The sequence below is a fragment of the Bombus terrestris genome, chromosome 17 (assembly GCF_910591885.1).
Source record: "Bombus terrestris chromosome 17, iyBomTerr1.2, whole genome shotgun sequence".
In the NCBI taxonomy this organism is placed as follows: Eukaryota; Metazoa; Arthropoda; class Insecta; order Hymenoptera; family Apidae; genus Bombus; species Bombus terrestris.
Window position 1 is genome coordinate 11348735 of NC_063285.1, and position 17428 is coordinate 11366162.

The 17428-nt window shown below is 26.8% G+C and overlaps 4 protein-coding genes across 14 annotated transcripts; 2 read left to right on the forward strand and 2 right to left on the reverse strand.

Moving 5' to 3' along the window:
* Positions 1–13: 13 nt before the first annotated feature.
* LOC100650911 lies at positions 14–4819 on the reverse strand. 3 transcript variants are annotated; one of them, XM_012318004.3, is made up of 8 exons: positions 4707–4819; positions 4119–4250; positions 3778–3939; positions 3406–3635; positions 2141–3329; positions 1310–1414; positions 1209–1243; positions 14–1131 (listed from the first exon to the last, which is right to left on the reverse strand). In XM_012318004.3, the coding sequence occupies exons 2-8, from the start codon at positions 4193–4195 to the stop codon at positions 206–208; spliced, it is 2724 nt and encodes a 907-aa protein (XP_012173394.1). In that variant the 5' UTR covers positions 4196–4250; positions 4707–4819; the 3' UTR covers positions 14–205. The 3 variants fall into 3 exon arrangements, with proteins under 3 accessions (XP_012173394.1, XP_012173393.1, XP_048269573.1); XM_012318003.3 differs by lacking the exon at positions 4707–4819 and adding an exon at positions 4383–4543; XM_048413616.1 differs by lacking the exon at positions 4707–4819 and having other exon boundaries at positions 3778–3964; positions 4119–4238.
* On the forward strand, positions 1832–10417 carry LOC100644230 (putative ATP-dependent RNA helicase TDRD12). Of its 3 annotated transcripts, none has more exons than XM_048413615.1 (18): positions 1832–2152; positions 5085–5266; positions 5409–5677; positions 5772–5971; positions 6066–6201; positions 6279–6426; positions 6502–6666; positions 6950–7102; positions 7199–7351; positions 7421–7655; positions 7708–7866; positions 7967–8148; positions 8219–8344; positions 8445–8593; positions 8653–8823; positions 9084–9252; positions 9345–9524; positions 10120–10417. In XM_048413615.1, the coding sequence occupies exons 2-18, from the start codon at positions 5090–5092 to the stop codon at positions 10330–10332; spliced, it is 2985 nt and encodes a 994-aa protein (XP_048269572.1). In that variant the 5' UTR covers positions 1832–2152; positions 5085–5089; the 3' UTR covers positions 10333–10417. The 3 variants fall into 3 exon arrangements, with proteins under 3 accessions (XP_048269572.1, XP_048269571.1, XP_012173395.3); XM_048413614.1 differs by lacking the exon at positions 1832–2152 and adding an exon at positions 4783–4964; XM_012318005.3 differs by lacking the exon at positions 1832–2152 and adding an exon at positions 4784–4964 and having other exon boundaries at positions 7723–7866.
* Positions 10418–10674: 257 nt separating this feature from the next.
* On the reverse strand, positions 10675–15783 carry LOC100650796 (zinc finger protein 568). Of its 2 annotated transcripts, none has more exons than XM_003402049.4 (14): positions 15646–15783; positions 14856–15126; positions 14653–14774; positions 14474–14595; positions 14260–14402; positions 14014–14182; positions 13526–13946; positions 13090–13427; positions 12666–13012; positions 12442–12515; positions 12132–12360; positions 11873–12045; positions 11526–11798; positions 10675–11228 (listed from the first exon to the last, which is right to left on the reverse strand). In XM_003402049.4, the coding sequence occupies exons 1-14, from the start codon at positions 15781–15783 to the stop codon at positions 11043–11045; spliced, it is 3006 nt and encodes a 1001-aa protein (XP_003402097.1). In that variant the 3' UTR covers positions 10675–11042. The 2 variants fall into 2 exon arrangements, with proteins under 2 accessions (XP_003402097.1, XP_012173388.1); XM_012317998.3 differs by lacking the exon at positions 15646–15783 and adding an exon at positions 15485–15574.
* LOC100651146 (N-terminal Xaa-Pro-Lys N-methyltransferase 1) lies at positions 15707–17371 on the forward strand. 6 transcript variants are annotated; one of them, XM_020867421.2, is made up of 5 exons: positions 15707–15843; positions 16380–16573; positions 16652–16853; positions 16917–17022; positions 17091–17371. In XM_020867421.2, the coding sequence occupies exons 2-5, from the start codon at positions 16385–16387 to the stop codon at positions 17329–17331; spliced, it is 738 nt and encodes a 245-aa protein (XP_020723080.1). In that variant the 5' UTR covers positions 15707–15843; positions 16380–16384; the 3' UTR covers positions 17332–17371. The 6 variants fall into 6 exon arrangements, with proteins under 6 accessions (XP_020723080.1, XP_012173389.1, XP_012173390.1 ...); XM_012317999.2 differs by having other exon boundaries at positions 16667–16853; XM_012318000.2 differs by lacking the exon at positions 15707–15843 and adding an exon at positions 16083–16202 and having other exon boundaries at positions 16667–16853.
* Positions 17372–17428: the final 57 nt, after the last annotated feature.

A 17428-nucleotide genomic window follows, 5' to 3' on the forward strand; every position in this document is an offset into this window, starting at 1 on the left:
TATTGTCGTAGGCTATTTTATGTTTATATTTATTTTCATTTTATTGCACTTATTTCGATGTGAGTAACATTCCTACACTTTAATATATATATATATATATATATATACACACATACATACATACATACATATATATATATATATTATATTAGTCATTCTAATATATTATAATATTTGGTCCCTCAGAAGAAACAAAATTTACATTTTACAAATTTTGAGGTAGTATTTGCCTTTCTCCTTCATTCAACAAGATATGCATTGCTTGATATAACAAATATCTTCCAAAGTTACTTTTTTGTTCTATATTCCATGTTGCTGCTATTCCATAATAATCTCCACTTTTACAATTTTTTAGTTTTTGTATTCCTAAAGCATCAATCATAGCAGCTTCACGTGTGAAAGCTTCTACTGGAATACTGTTTTGGAAAATGTGAAGACACACAACACCATATCCAGCGTTCCAAATATCTAAAATATGCTGGATTTTTTCATTCTCAGGTTTTTTCTTTGAGACCCATGTAGCAAAAGCATCCTTAAGGTGGGAGTATGGTCTATTTCGTGTACCTTTACCCACATAAAATATAGCAGAAAGAAATGTAGTCCAGATCATGGACTCTGTCAAATGTCTCTTATGAAAAGGTAAGTCTTTAGTTATACGTGGATCTAAGAGTAAATAATTAAAACAAGCTTTATTCATCCCATCTCTCCATTTCCTAGAAGGACTTACTAAGGAAAAGTCTCTAAACGCATTTCTTTCAATGATCTTATATTCTTCTATATCATTTATCCAATCTCCAAATGTTAAAAATGGTTTCATATGAAATTCACAATAATTCGACTTATGCAAAGGAAGATGATTAACTTCAAAGGATGATGAATTATGTGATTCAAATTTTAACTTAGTGAGTTGTTTTGAATATAGTTGTCTTTTCGTATCTGTTACTGATCCAGAATTGACTTCAAAAAATGATGGATTATATGCCCCACATTTTAACTTAGTCAGACGTTTTAAATATAGTTGTCTTGTTGTATTAGTTATTGGTCCAGGATTGTCACCATAATGAATTAGTTCCCTTCGTAGCGCATCATCTGTTGGATATGTGTCCATTGATAAATTTAATGATTTTGGCCCTAAATAAATTTATAAATAGTAATTATAAATTCATAAATTCAATATTAAAGTATAAAATAACTTTAATAAATCTTACACATTTTGTCAGATGAAATACAATCTGCAGTTTTGCTACAAATTAATAACAAATTATTACAATCATTATTAATAAAGGTATGATTATTCTTAATATCTTACCATGGTGATAATGTGTAAATCCTACGTTCCAAAAAAGTTAAGCCTTCATCAGGATCTTCATATCTATATTCCTCTTGTACACTGACATATGACTGTGATTTGAAACTGTCGAAAGCAATTAATTTATCAGACTTAAGATACTAAATACGTTTATCATAAAATCTAAAGAAGATAAGATATAAAAAAGAAAAACGTGATAAGGTAAGAAAGGTGATAAAAACGGTTCAAAACAATTAGCATAGGTAGTATCCGCAAAATGGAAGAAAAACATGGTTCGAAAAATTAATATCTTCAGGGTTACAAACAATTTCACGTTTTGATTAAAGCGAATGACTTTAAATTTTTCTATCACGTACAGATATCCTTCGTACCACACAGGACTCCTACAACACAAATTCGGTCTAACATCGTTCGAGAATTTGGGAAATCCCTGTACGGAACGACACGTAATGGTGTATCATTGGATATTTTTCATTTGAGCAGGCGTATATGTTATCTCATATTTACCATTTAATAACTAATGTTGTCACCTCTTATAAGCGGAAGTTTTACCTTATTTCTCTATTTTTTTATGTTACATTACATAATATTAATATGTACTATTTTGTATTAATTATATTATTAATTAATTATTAATTCTTCTTTTTCTAATGACGCTATATATAACCTAGCTTTTTATATAGTTTTTATTTATAACTAGTACGCGCATGGCCTTACAATTAGTTATGAAAAAGAAATAGTGTACGTAACAAGGCATTTTTTCGGAAATTAACTACCGTGTTATTCGGATGATACCTATATATAGATAAAGATAAATATAAATAATTTTACCTTGAAAGAAAGGTACTTAAATTTTCTTTAAAAGTATTTATAGTATCGCTGATTTTTAATTCCACTTTATTTAAAGATCTTTTTTCTACTGCACATGCTTTGTCTGCTTTTACTTGTAATATATATTCTTTTAAATGTTCTTCACTTTTTTCCTTAAAATCTGACTCTTTTATGTGAAAATTTCTAAAATCATGATTAAGTCCTTCTGTAAAATCCTTTTTTAATATACACTTTTCGATATTGGTCTCATTTTTATTAGAATCTGTTGGTATATCATCATCATATTTATTTTCATGTAATCTTATTGCCAGATTTTTATTAAATTTGTAATTTAAATTTCTTGCGCAATTCTGGTTTGGTGACAAAGAATTTGTAGTATCAGGGCTTGTGTTTTCTGAAGACGTAAGTTCATTATTTCTTCTACATTTTCTAAGAGATGAATATTGCCTATAAAATCGTTTCCTTCTTCTTGGGGTAGACCTTGCTATTTCTTTTCCCATATTAAATTCTTCTGATTGAAACGACTCAGTTCTCATTATACAAGGTGTAAAAGCTTCAAATTTTATTTCTTTATTTAGTACTTTTGGAGATAAATATTTTTGTCCTTTCTCTATTGGTTTATTAATTAAAAAATTTGGCGATTTGCTTACGATGGAATCATTTGGATCATATACAGGTGTTATTGGAACTTTAATATTACTGCTTTGATTGAAAATTTGTCGCCGATATTTAGGCGTAACAGATTGCTTCTTTCCTTTCATTTTTATTGGAAGTTTGTCTTCGATATTGTATAGAATGCTATTATCAGTATTTATTGTAGATGAGGGACTTGTATCATATAGAATGTTTTTACATTGCCGATATTTTTCATTAATCTTTTCTTCTTTGGGATTAGATTTTAAAGAATTTGAAAGCTGATTAATAATTTCGTTGATTAAATGTTTTTCTTTATCCATTTCTTCTTGAATTCGAAGTTCTGCTGCACTTGTCATTGCACTTTCAGATTGATTATCATTACTTATATTACTGTAACTAAAATTAAAGGAATTTACATGTTTTGTGCCAGTAAATCTTTCATCTTTATGTCCCTTAAATATAGTTTCATTTATCATATTTTCTTTAGAAACGTTTGAAATTTGTGGAACGATATATTCTGCCATTACATCTTCGTTATTAATCAGAAGTTTATCTACAAAAAATAATTTATTTATTTATTATTTAAATATGTAATAATATATCAAAATTAATTTATTCTTTTAAAATACCAAAAGTCATTTTATATTTTGTTGTTTTTTCTTCCTCTATAGAATTATCACAATATTTTCCAAGTATCGCAATTGCTTTATAATATTTTCCATCAAATGCATAATGAAATGGGCTACGGCCTTCATCATCCAAACAAAGTGGATCTCCACCATTTGCTAAAAGTAATTCAAGTACTGTAACTCTACCCCATGCTGCTGCCACATGAACTGGAGTTAATCCATCTACTGATCTACAAAATTAATTGGAATTACCATATGTCAATTTCATGCGCCATATAAAAAATATATTATTGTAAAATTTTACATTATTTTTCAAAACACAAAATCAATTGTATCTTAATCGATTACTTTGATTTTATTTTAATTAATTACCTGACATTTGGATTACCTCCATGACGCAGAAATAATTTAGAGACTTCTTCAGCAAAAGCTTCAGAATCGTTACCTATTACTAAATGAAACGGAGTTACTCCATGCGTAGGAAGCAGTGTATTAGGATTTGCTTCCTTATTTAAAAGTAATGTAGTTACTTGCCTATCAAAACACATTAGTAACAATTCTAAATTTAAAAAAATATTTATGTGTTAATAATTGAATATTTAAAATATTATTAGATATCTAACATACAAACATAGTGGTAGATATTTAAAATAATTAAGAATAATATTAGTAATAAAGAAATATAATAATATTCAATTATAGGAAGTTCTTACTTTATATTATTATCTTCTAAGCCATCACAAAGGGAAGAAGCCAAAAAAAGACAACCTTTTGCCTTTAAAGTCGACATTATATTCCAATTAAAATTGGCTTATATTAGCACTATATTTGAAGTGTTTTTAAATCTGTTATGAAAGAAAATAACACATTTATACATCTTATAAATTAAAATGGTCAATACATCACTTATTGATATTATAAATGAAATCTAAAGATTTATGTACGATTAAAAGAAATATTTCATAATAAATACTCACAGACTTATTTTTAAAACACAAAATGAATGTACTTAATGATATACTCTACGTAAATATAAAACGATATTTTAAAAATACAAATGTAAGATAAATATCTTTATCGCTACAATATTAAAACCATCATTTAATAACTGTAACCAGCAAAATTAACTATTTTAACAGAATTCTCGTTAGTATATTATGTAAATTAATTATAGAATAATATATGACTAGTTATTTTATTGAGAAATTGTATTTTCTTATATTAATTCTTATTATAAAACATTTTTATATTACATATTTATTACGAGAATATGAGGTCAAAAATATTCAAACACTGTTTACCTCTCTTGTTTTCTCTGAAGTTGTATGTATTTCTATTGGCTGTTTAAATTCGTTCAAATTTGTTGTTCTTTCTTTGCCACTGTGTTAGCGTATGCAATGAAACAATCTTAATACCCTTCGAAAAATATTGTAATACCTAAGTGAAATAATATTTGTAGTTTTTTATTGTGACGATCTGTGATATAGTCTTTTTGCAATATTATAAGTATAAGCGTGACTGAGGAATAAAAATGAGTAATCAGAATTATTATGATACAGGTTAAGTCTATATTTTAACATAAAATTTGTATTTCCATACACTTTATAGTATTAGAATGTAATTATTCACAATTCTTTCATCATATGTTGATACCTTATTAAATTAATATTTAATTGCAGGTGCTATGCTACCATCTACTGCAACAGTAATTAAAATTACAAACATTTTAACTCCATATATTGTAAGAATTTATGAAGTGAAGGACTATAATGAAAAGTTAAATTCTATCAATAAGAAATTGTTAAAAGAAGAGAAAACGTTTCACAGTATTGAAAAAGATATAGAACCAAAAATAGGAGATGTAAGACCAATTTGTAATATATATATATAAATTTTATAATGCCAATATTAGTAATAATCAATTTAATTCTATATAAAATTAGCTATATCATTTTACTTATAATTATTACAAAAGAATATATTTTAAATTCGTATTCTTCTAGACAGTTATAGTACATAATAGATTAGATATTACAACTGATTGTCCTGGATGGTTATGCAGAGGATATATTAGTAGTATTGAAAATCTGAAAGACACATATAATATTTTTTTACCTGATTATGGAATTTCTATTGAATCACAAAGAGAGGACTTTATTATATGTTCAACTGGTGCAATTTTGGAAGAATATTTAACCTTCACAGTTGGTTTATATAATATTTTACCTGTGGATGTAAAACATAACTTATCTGTACAGAATGAGACTCTAACGTATGGTTACACTAAAACAATTTCATGATTAATATATTTCAGTAATTTACATATTAAAAACTTAAATATAGCTTTTTTTTATATTTGTATAAAGAATTTTAGAGGAATGGAGTACATCTGCAATCGAATACACAAAGGAATTAATAAATGCATCTGATATAATCTATTTTGATCATATAGTATCTGATCAGTATGGAAAATATTATGGTGAATTTTATCTCAATATAAAAAACAAAGTAATATGTTTAAGTGAAGCTTTAGTTCTACATCAATATGCTATTTATTTAAATAAAAGTAATTCAATAAATTTTTGTATTATATTATTAATTTTCAATTTTATCGAAAGTTGTTGTATGTATATAATGCTTTTTGTTTGACTTTTATATAGAATTGTTGCAGTTTATAGAAAGTTCTATGAATAGTGAAAAATTAAATAAAGAAATAATCAATGATGAAATTTTATTTTATTTAAATGTTTCACAAGTGTCGGATGGAACTAGTGAAAGAAAAAAGCAAAAGGAAAGGTTTGATAAAAAATATGATTAATTAATTAATCAATTCTGTCTTTTTTACATTTTTTATTAAATTTGCTTTTTAATAGTTTTCTAAAAAGAGCGAAATTTAAAAAAGACAATTATTTACACCATGAACTTCAAAGAGATGAAGAAAAAGTATTAATTTATGGAATGGATAAATATGAATGGTTAAGTTCTACATTAGATGTAAAATTCCCTGTAGAAATACACAAGGTATAATTATATAATAATTCTGTCTACTAAAAATAAAGACTAACAAAAATTAATTTGTATGTTATTACTTTTCAGGCTTGGAAATCATTGATACAGTCATGTAAACCAAGGAAAATACAGTCATATATATGGCCTGCTATAAAAAAAGGTTTAGACACGGTAGCAATTGGGACAGCAAAATGTGGTAAAACTATTGGATATACATTTGCTATTTGTGGACTTTTGGCTACAAATTCCAATGTAATATTTTCTCTAAAATAAGTGTTTGTTTATATTAACATTAAAACTAATATAGAATATATGCATTATCTTTCTTTCAAATACATAAAAGATTGTATAGTAATATAATCTATGATAATAATTGATTTCTATTAGATAATGAATAGAGAAGATAATAGTTATTTCTTGAAAATTAACGAAATATATAGTAATTTTAGAATTCACATATTATTTATTTATTATACATTAACTAGAAAAAATATATATATATATAACATTTTAAAGGATATAAATCTTGAAACAGCTTCCTCATGGAATAAATCCATCTGCATTGATACTATGTTCTTCCTCATCTGAGGTACTAGAAGTTCATTTTTTATGCACAAAATTCCTAGAAGACTATAAAACGATAAAATCTGTTGCTGCAATTAATGGTAAATCAGAAAGATCATTAGTGGTAAGTAAATTTCTTAAAATAAATTCAGGTAACACTAAAAATAAATGCAACGGTAAATATTTCAATCTGATATAAAATAATTTATTAAATTTTTAGGCTGAAATGTTTAATGGATGTCAGATACTAATCTCTACACCAAGATTTTTAATGCGCTTCATGAATAAAAACAAAAAATTAATGAATTTTAAAAATCTTCGATATTTAATTTTGGATGATGGTGATATTATCTTGGATAAATATTTTGATTCTGTAAGTTTATTTTATTTATAATAATTTTTCGCTTTCATATTCATATAAATGTAAAAGAAATTTTTTTAGATAAGTCAATTATTTAGACGACACAATATTATTTGTAACAGAGAATTAAAAAGTAAGACGTTTCAAATTATAATAACTGCAACATACTGGACACTGCATTTAAAAAAAATTGCCTCTATTCTAATGGAAAATCCATGCATATATATAGCATCTTTTATGGAAGCTGCAATTTTTAAATCTATACGTTTAAACTTTCATGTGATAAATTCAATGGAAAAACATGAAAGGCTTTTAGGTAAAATTTAGTTATTTAAAGAAATAATTATAGTAAAATTAAATAATTCAAGATCATTTTACAACAGATTCATTAGGTAATGAATATTCCACCTCTCGAACTATAGTAATTTGTACAAATAATAACGAAGCTAGAGAGTTAAATAACTTCTTAGAAAAACATAAAGAGACTCTTTTAGCTCATGGAAATATGAACTATGTTCACTTACAACGTAAGATTATTTATAAATAAGATATTTAAAGATATAAATAATTTTGATTCGTGATGATATTGTCATCAAATTATATCTAACAATTTTTGTTTGAATATAGGTATTAAGCAATATTGGAATGTTTGTATAAGTGGTTCTTATCCAATTTTAATATGTACAGATGATATATTACCAGATATAGATATTACAAACGTAGCTTGGTTGATACATTATTCAATTCCTTTACATTCAAAGACACAATTTAATTTTCGGTTCTCTACACTTTTAGAAAATTTACAAATGGTATGTTATTTTATTACAAAAATGTTTGTATAATTCAATAAATAATATTCATTTAATCAAATTGTTTTAGGAAAATAGCACTGGAAAAGTAACTATAATAATGGATGAAAATAATGATAGACAGTTTTTACATATAATAAAAATAATGCAACGTACGAATTATGTCATTCCTGAAAAGATATTAGAAAATGTTAAGGTATGTATCGAAATATTCATTAAAAAAGTAACATGTACAAGCCATATTTTATATACAAACTAACTTATGTTGTAAAAATCTACTTTAAAAATTTATTAAGTTTATAACAGCTACTTTAGAACAGAAAAAGGAAAATTATCCTATTTGTGACAGTATAAAATCTTGGGGATTTTGTAACAAACAAATTTCTTGTGCATTGAGACATAAAATAATTTCAAAAGTTGATGCTCCAATTACGGACATTCAAATGTAAGTAAAAATTTACGAATTAATAAAAAAAATTTGGTTAATTTTGGATATTATTTTAGAAACGACAAGGTAAAATTCAGAGTAGTGAGCATACATGATGCTACACATGTTTCTGCAAGGATTATATCATACATCAAATTTAATACATTAAAAGAAATAGAATTTTCTACTATTGAATATCTGCGAATTAACACAAGAATTCAAGAGTTCTATTCTTGTGTGGAAAACAGGTTAATATAGCAATAAAGATTCCTTTATATATAGAACGATATTTATAAATTTGTGAAATTAACGCAAAATTTAATCGTTTATAATATGAAAATGGAATCACATGTAACATTTTTATACATGAACTTTTTTTTTGTCTTGATGACTTTATAATCACATCCTATAAATATTGTTTACTTCTTTTTTAACACTTTGTATAAAAAGATAATATTTTATATATATTATTTAACGTGTTTATTGGTATTTATGTTTATTGCTGTAGAAAGAAATGTGAGACACTTGATGTGGGATGTATATGTGGCTTGGAAGAACCAGTAGATACTTTTAAGAGGATACAAATTTTACATATTGAAAGAGAAAATAAAACAGAAATTCCAAAGTATGTAAATGTAAGATGTATTGACAATGGGGTAATTTTGAAGAAAGTAGATGTATGTATTTAAGTAATATACTAGTACAAAGTAATATATTATATAATTAAATGAAAAAATATAATTTTATATTAACGTAATTTTTATATTAGGTATATAGATTGTTACATATGCCAGAAGAACTTATAGAATATTCTATACAAGTAGTAGAAGTATTTTTAGTTGGTATAGCTCCACATGATGAAGAGTATGTTTGGAATAATTGTGCAATTGATGCTGTGTACCAGTGGTTTAAAGAAAATGTTGATGATAGGTCCTATGTGATTGGAACGGTATATTACATTATTAGTTTTTATTTATTTTTGGATTCCCTTTTTTATATCTTTTTTATTCATTTTGTTTATGGATAAGATATATAATGTGGCAAAGAAATATGATCAAACTTTGGTACTGTTCTTAAGGATAAAAGGAGGTCTGATAAATATAGGTCGGAAAATTTTTCTTACATCGAAGATTCTTTGGAATAGTCGTTGGACATAGAATTTCAAGCATTATCATCATTTCTTTTGCTAGAAGTAGATAATGTGATAGAGCAAATTATGATATTGAAGGCAATGTGTTTCATAATAAATCAGTATGTATCTGAACGTTTCGTAGTGAAAACGGTGCTATCAGATTGATTTATTCTAATATCAAGCGCGCAAAACGCTACAGAAGCTTATTGTCTCTTATCAATAGACGATGTTCTGTTAAAAGTATTTTTGCTTCGACACATCGTAGATCGTAGACTATATATATATATCTCGGAAAGAGCTTCTGGATCTATGGTTGTATGACCTTTTTTTATTTTTAGAAACAGTAGAATATGGTACCAAAGTTTGATCGCCTATTTGCTTGTCACCCTGTAATATAGATTTAAATAAACAGGTAAATTTACATCTGGGAAATACAATATGGGTAAATACATTGAATGTTGGAACAAAATTAATTGGATATAAAGATTTAATTGGTTCATGTTTAAGAACAGAATTATTAGAAAAAGATCACGCTGTTGAAGATGACAAACATTTAAGTCGGATGTATCAACTTTGTAGAGATGCTGGGTTTTTGAACATAAATGGATATGATTTAAATTTTTAAATAAGATTTCAGAAATATCTTCAATTAATAGACCTTTTGTACCATTTCTCCTTTAATATATTAAATATCGTGATTGAAAAAGAAATGACACTTGTTTTAAATATTTATTACATACATATATATATATATATATGTATATATATATATATGTATATGTATGTATATTGGGTTGACATTAAGTGGTAATGACAAAATCCGCAATTACTTAGTCGCCAACCTAATATTATTAATTATTATAATATTTAGTAAATCTTGACATTTACAAATTTTGTTAAATCATGTAACTCCTTAAAGATAAAATAAGAAAAAATAATTTGTTTGAAGAATTTTCTGCGTACATCGTTTAATTATTGACCAAATTTTATTAATTTGTAGCGTTCACATAGCCGCTTCAAAGATTAAACAGCTGAAGTTATTATTCCTTAGATTCTGATAAACGTAGTCAACAGTTTAACCATAGTGTACATGTTTTATATTTCAAAACATACGGAATAATTAAAACCTCTACCTTTAACATCTCTTAAAAAATTATCTGTTTACCTAAAGGCAATTATGATAGTACATCGCTTGATGAATTCTACAAGCTAGCAAAATTTTATTAATAACTAAATAGGGTGCTTTAAAAATTCTGTTTTTCTGTTAAAAATAAAGCACGATCACATTTGAATAAATTTAACATATAGAATTGAAGAAATTATACACATATGATTTTATACAATAGTCAGGTACTCAGAAGCAAGTTGCATTGGATCAACATGATAAGAAGTAACTAAACGAACTTTTTGTCCATCTTGTGTTGTGAATTCTATTGCTTGTTCGTTATCGGCGATCCCCGATTGTTCTGTATCCTCCATTTGATTAATCGTTGCAACAGCACTTGCATCCGTATCTTCATCCTATTACATTTTAATTAGAATTGTATGTAACAATAAAATTTTTTATAAAATACATAATAATATATTAATTTATGTTATACTATGTATTTGTAAAAAGTTAGAATTTGTAAATAGAGCAGTTTCTGTTTAATTGTAACTAGTTTTTATAACTGAGTAGATGATTTCCAGAAATTACATGTAAATCGATTTTCTTTCTATGACCGCTCACCTCTGAATGAGTTTAAAGAGAAAAAGTATCGAATGCTCATCAGATGTAAGGAAGCTTATTAATTGAACAATTTTATTTAAACATATTACCTGCAATGCCTTTACGATCGCTTCTGCATCTGTTTGTACAGTTGAAATATTTTTCACTTTTGTTTCTACCGTATTAGAAATGTCGACATTCTTTATGTCGGAATTTTGATTAACGTGTACACTTAATGGTGCTGTTAATTCATCTGGAATAACACCAGAATGAACTCTAATTTCTTGCCCGTCACTAAGTTGATTGACAAATTGACTTTGAGATAATAGCTGTCGGGCATCTTGAATTGAAAGAGGAATTGGGTTACCTTCTTCATCTGTAATCTGTAAATATAATTACCGTTTTATTCTTTTGTTATTACTACATAATAACAGTTTAATATCTTATTCATCTTTACCTGCAGTTGAAGATCGGATTCTGAAAGTTCCACATTTATTCGTTCATTTGAGTTATTATTTTCATTAGCATGACCTGTATTAGAAAGCATACTATCATTGCTAACGCTTAAATGTGATAATGATTGATTTACATTCGTTTTCTCCTCTTTATTTCTCATCATTCCAGCATCAACTGATTTCAATGTAAAATATGGATTAGTTAAATTAGAAACAGATGTAAATTAATAAATACAAACGTTATGAAATTGTCATTTTTACCGAAATGTAAAGTTCGAGACTGATTAGGATCATCTGGATCTTGGTATGAAACATATATAATTTGTTGAATACCATCTCCTGATGTCTCATCTGTTGCAATAACTTGAGCCATTTGATCAGTTAATGAATGTTCATCAGATTCTTGAGAACTTGGTAAAATTTGCCAAACTTCTCCAATTGGAGAACCTTCTATTTCATTTATCGCAGAAAGTTTAGTCTCCCTATGTACCTAGAAGCAACTCGATAATAATTCCATCTTATTGAACTTCTCACTATTGAATCTATTAATACAATTTGGATTCTCTCTTACTTTTTTATGCTTTGTTAAGTTTGAACAATCAGCAAATGCTTTTCCGCAAACATCACAGGAATAAGGCTTTTCACCTAACAAATAAGAATATATGAAAACACATTTTTAAAAATAAATCTTAAACACATAAATTAATAATAAATAAATTAATTAATTAGTAATAAATTAATGTTGAAATTTTTGATAAAAATAGTAAATTTGTAAAAGCAGAATAAAAATGTTACCAGTGTGTAAACGAAGGTGCTTTTTCAAAGCCCATTGTTCTGTAAAACCTCGATTACAATGAGCACATTGAAAAGGACGTTCTCCTTTATGCCTGCGAACATGACATTTCCATGTATCTTTGTGCAAAAAGCACTTTGCGCAAAATTCACATTTCCAAGGGCGCTCGCCAGTGTGTCGTTTAACATGTAGCTTAAATTGTGAAGAAGTAGTAAACTTTCTGCCACAGTAATCGCAGCAATAAGGTTTTTCTCCCGTATGTATTCGCATGTGTTCTTGTAAATTTCCATTTTGTGAAAAACTTTTATGACATACCTCACATGTATATGGTTTGTGTCCTGTATGCCACCTAAATGTGAAATTATTTGTTTATTTAACTAAATTTAAATCAATGTATATAAATATATCTTTTATTTGTATAGTAACCTATAATGTAGCGTGAGACTAGTTTTATGTGCAAATTGCTGACCACAAATTTCGCAAAAATATTTTTTTTCCCCAGTATGTGTAGATTGATGATTGATTAGATTTGCCTTTGTTTTAAAACTGGCATTACATGATTTGCAAATGTAAGGCCGATCATCAGAATGTACAAGCTGATGACGTTGCAACAATTGCTTGTGTTTAAAACTTTTTCCGCATTTATTGCAAACAAATCGACGACCATTATTGTGTTCTGCTTCTTTATGATATACTACAGAACTAGGATGATTGAGTACTTTTCCACAAATATCACATGGATACTCTTTCTCTAACTTATTTCTCTAAAAAATAATAAAAAATATTTAATTATTATATTTTTTTATATATTGGGAACCTTTATAATTTTTAGAGTATAATTTATCCATATTCATTCTTTTACCTCGTGTATTGACATATGATGTTTTAAAGCCGCTTGTTCTGTGAAATTTTTATTACAAATAGTGCATATAAATAATTTATCACGTTCATGAGCCATTTTTAAATGCAGGTCATACATCTCCTTTGTTTCAAATAACTTTTCACAGTGTTCACATGGAACATTTTTCTGGGAATCATTAGAATTATTTGAATTATTTGTATGTTGTTCTTCAGTCAATGCATGATCAAGTGTGTTAGAAATATTATTTTCTTCGGATAAACGTTTTGATTCAAAGGTTGAATCTTCAACAATATGCTCAAAATCTTGATTAACATCATCTCCAATATGATGAGTTGCCTTCTGATGCAATTCTAAATTTTCTTTACTTGTAAATAACTTTTTACATTCCGAACATTCATATTTTATGCCTTTGTGGAAACTCCTAATTATAAAAAGCAAATATTACTTTCATTTTATTCAACGTTAAAATTTCGCTAAATTCTATTTACTTGTGTACAATATATCTGCTACGTTGAAGAAACCCTCGACCACATAATTGACACGTGAACTTATTTCTTCTACGACGTAATTTTGGTCGACCTCGTCCTCTACCTCTGTTTACTATCACTAACTCTCCAAGATCTTTTCCTTCTTCAGATTCTAAATGACCAATTATTTCTAAAATATACAAATGATTATTGATAAATAATTATTAGATAAATACCTTTAAATTAATCTATTTCACTATTTTTTACCTTCTTGGCTATCAGGAACAGACATATTTAATTGTTCTTCAGAATCTTCAAAATTATTGGGATCATCGTCATCTTCTTCATCAATTACTCCCTCCTCCTTATATATTCTTTCTAGCTCTTTGCCTTGAACTGCCTCCATATATCTGAATCATTTCATATGCTATTATAAAAATGATAGTAATTACCTTTAAATGTTTCTCCTTACAATCAATACCTTTTGGGAACTTTACGCTTTCTACGGCGTCTTCCATCTCCATCTACTTCATCTATTTCCTCTTCATGTTTATCTTCTTCTTCTTGACTCACTGCTTCTAGTACATCTCCCTTTGTTAATTCCTGAAATTTAATAGTTTAAAATATTTTATCTTAAACAAACATGTTACTTTTACAAACCACAGATATGTTCTCTGTGTGAGATTTTGGTGGACGTCCTCTTTTTCGTTTGGGTTTACTTAATCCTTCCATTTGTAAACTCATTTCATGTTCTGCAGCATACATAGAACCATCTGGCATTACTATTAAACAATATCATAATTAAAAATTTTGCAACCGATTTTTAATTAGAATGTGATATAATCTTTAATATAAAATAATACTTTTTATTATTATTTGTTGCTCAAAGTGGTCTTCTTCGTTATATCTTGGAATAATATCTAATTGTGATGTTTCTGATCTAACATCTGTGTTCTCCTTTTCTGCACGTAAGCGTTCTCGTTCAGCTTTACGTTGTTGTTCTATCTGATGCTTCCACATCTCACGAATTTTCCTTTGACCATCCACCAGTAACTCAAAAAACTGTATCGTAGCCTCCAGTTGAATATTACATCCAGGACAAATTGTACGTGGTAATTTCCCATCATCTCGAATCTTTAATGAGAATTGTATTATAACATTTATTTGAAAATAAATTCAATGCTTCTTTTTGTAGTATAACCTCAAACAATAAATCAATAATTACGCCAATTGATATTCATTATTTTTACATTTTGCAAGAGATTATTTAGAAAAACTGAAATTTTGTACATCTTAAAATGAAACTTATATGACGAACAGAAACATTAATATTTTAAAATAATATCATATCGAATCAAATTTAATAGGATTAATAACAATACACAGTATTGTACACGAATATGTTTAACATTAAATCATGAACATAACTAGAATATTTATTATCATTTTAAAAATTTTATTAACAAAGACAATGTTCTGCAATCATACTAACATTTATAAAAATTATAGTAAATTCTCAGACAAATAACAGACAAAGTAAATAACAATGTACAGTGTACAGTATCAGGAGGAAATATCGAACATTTGATTCTGGTAGTATTTGTGTATAAAGCAGGAAGTCAAGTTAGAGTCTAATGTTTCGAAATTTCGTACCTTGAGCGGCAAGTACCGATTGACCATAGAACTTAAATCTGGATCATCACCATCTGCCATATAGAGTAATTCTCCATTACCATTATCTTCTGCACATAACCGACAAATTGTTGAATCATAAAGTCGTACTTCTGCCATGATTCCAAGGGAACTGCTCACTAACGACTAACATCGATTTTATCCTAACCAAACCGACCAGTGAGTACGCACAACTACTGCACACAATTTATTTTAACCATACGCAATGTAATCCACCATTTGAAAATTTATGTATAAATTTTCGTACTATGTAAAGATTTTGGTTCTTTCCTACGTAATATTCTTTTAATAAATTTATCTTTAAATTGTAGAAAGCTTTTATATACAGTAATCGATATGTTGTCGATATTTCGACTTCACAGAACAAGCAATATATCGATATTTTATAATCGATATAAGTCGATATAATTTATTAAATGTCGATGATAAAGTATACAATTTTTAATGTCAGTTCTATCCATAAAATTTTTGTTAACAATATCTTATTTGTATATAAACATTATTTCATAATGTAACAGGTTTTTATTAAATATAAAAAGTATTAAAATATTTAGTTTTTATGAATAAGTCAATGCTCACTTTTTATTAATTTCTTTGAACACGTTACATGGTGTTTTGATTGTTTTTCATTTTACATAATTAAATTTTTTGAATATATAGATAAAATGAAATTGATTATGTTATTGATTACATAGGTAAGATGTATTATTTATTATCACCAAAGATGGAAAAAGAAGAAAGTACACTTGAAGGGCATGAATTTTATACAGCAGCTGTCAAATACTGGGAACATGTTCCACCTACAATAGATGGAATGCTTGGAGGTTTTGGATTTATTTCTCAAATTGATATAAAGGGATCCACAAAATTTTTAAAGGCTTTGTTTGAGGTATATATTATAATGATTAATTTTGTAATATTCATGATTCTTATCTTTAAGTTTTTTTAAATATTATGATACCTAAAGTTTGTTTTATTTCAGTTAAAAAATCCTCCATTGAAGACATATGCATTAGATTGTGGTGCAGGCATAGGAAGGATAACTAAGAATTTATTATTAAATCATTTTAAACATGTTGACTTAGTGGAGCAAAATTTAAAATTTCTAGAAGTAGCTAAAACATGTTTGAAAAGTCATTCAACAAGAATTTGCAACTATTATCCAATTGGTAATACTCCATTGGTTTATACAAAGTAGAAAAGACATTTAATTGATTAAATCATATTTCAAGGACTACAAAACTTTTGCTTTACTGCCAAGTATGATGTCATTTGGTGTCAATGGGTTTTGGGTCATTTAAAGCATGATGATTTGATAGAATTTTTAAAAAAGTGTTCGTAAGTATTTTGTTTAGCCTTAATAAAAGTTACAAACTATTTTTAGTCATCTAATAAAACTTTTATAGGAGTGGCCTAAAATCTAATGGTGTAATAGTGATTAAAGAAAATGTGACCAGTTCTGAAAATTTGGAGATTGATACAAAGGATTCATCAGTGACACGACCTCTTTCTGAATTCTATCGTATATTTCAGGAATCTAATTTAGCTTGTATAAAGGAAGAACAACAACATAAATTTCCACATGGATTGTACCCAGTTTATATGTTTGCTTTAAAGTCAGATAACAAACTTCAAACCTCAATGTAAAGACTCATAGAGTATTGAATAAATTATTTCATTACCTATACACATTCTATCAAAAAATTATATTATATTTAATATTATAAATTTGAAGTTCGTTCTA

Coding starts and splice junctions, on each gene's coding strand:
- LOC100644230 (XM_048413614.1), top strand. CDS start 4,937: ATGAGTAATCAGAATTATTATGATACAG. Junction 7,656..7,707: donor AAAACATGAAAGGCTTTTAG/GTAAAATTTAGT, acceptor AAATAATTCAAG/ATCATTTTACAACAGATTCA. Junction 8,824..9,083: donor TATTCTTGTGTGGAAAACAG/GTTAATATAGCA, acceptor TTATTGCTGTAG/AAAGAAATGTGAGACACTTG.
- LOC100651146 (XM_020867421.2), top strand. CDS start 16,385: ATGTATTATTTATTATCACCAAAGATGGAAAAAGAAGAAAGTACACTT. Junction 16,574..16,651: donor TTTTAAAGGCTTTGTTTGAG/GTATATATTATA, acceptor TGATACCTAAAG/TTTGTTTTATTTCAGTTAAA. Junction 16,854..16,916: donor TTGCAACTATTATCCAATTG/GTAATACTCCAT, acceptor TCATATTTCAAG/GACTACAAAACTTTTGCTTT.
- LOC100650796 (XM_003402049.4), bottom strand. CDS start 15,783: ATGGCAGAAGTACGACTTTATGATTCAACAATTTGTCGGTTATGTGCA. Junction 14,596..14,652: donor ACACAGAGAACATATCTGTG/GTTTGTAAAAGT, acceptor ATTAAATTTCAG/GAATTAACAAAGGGAGATGT. Junction 11,799..11,872: donor AATCCGATCTTCAACTGCAG/GTAAAGATGAAT, acceptor TTATATTTACAG/ATTACAGATGAAGAAGGTAA.
- LOC100650911 (XM_012318004.3), bottom strand. CDS start 4,195: ATGTCGACTTTAAAGGCAAAAGGTTGTCTTTTTTTGGCTTCTTCCCTT. Junction 1,415..2,140: donor TTAAGTACCTTTCTTTCAAG/GTAAAATTATTT, acceptor TGCTTTCGACAG/TTTCAAATCACAGTCATATG. Junction 1,132..1,208: donor TATTTCATCTGACAAAATGT/GTAAGATTTATT, acceptor AAATTTATTTAG/GGCCAAAATCATTAAATTTA.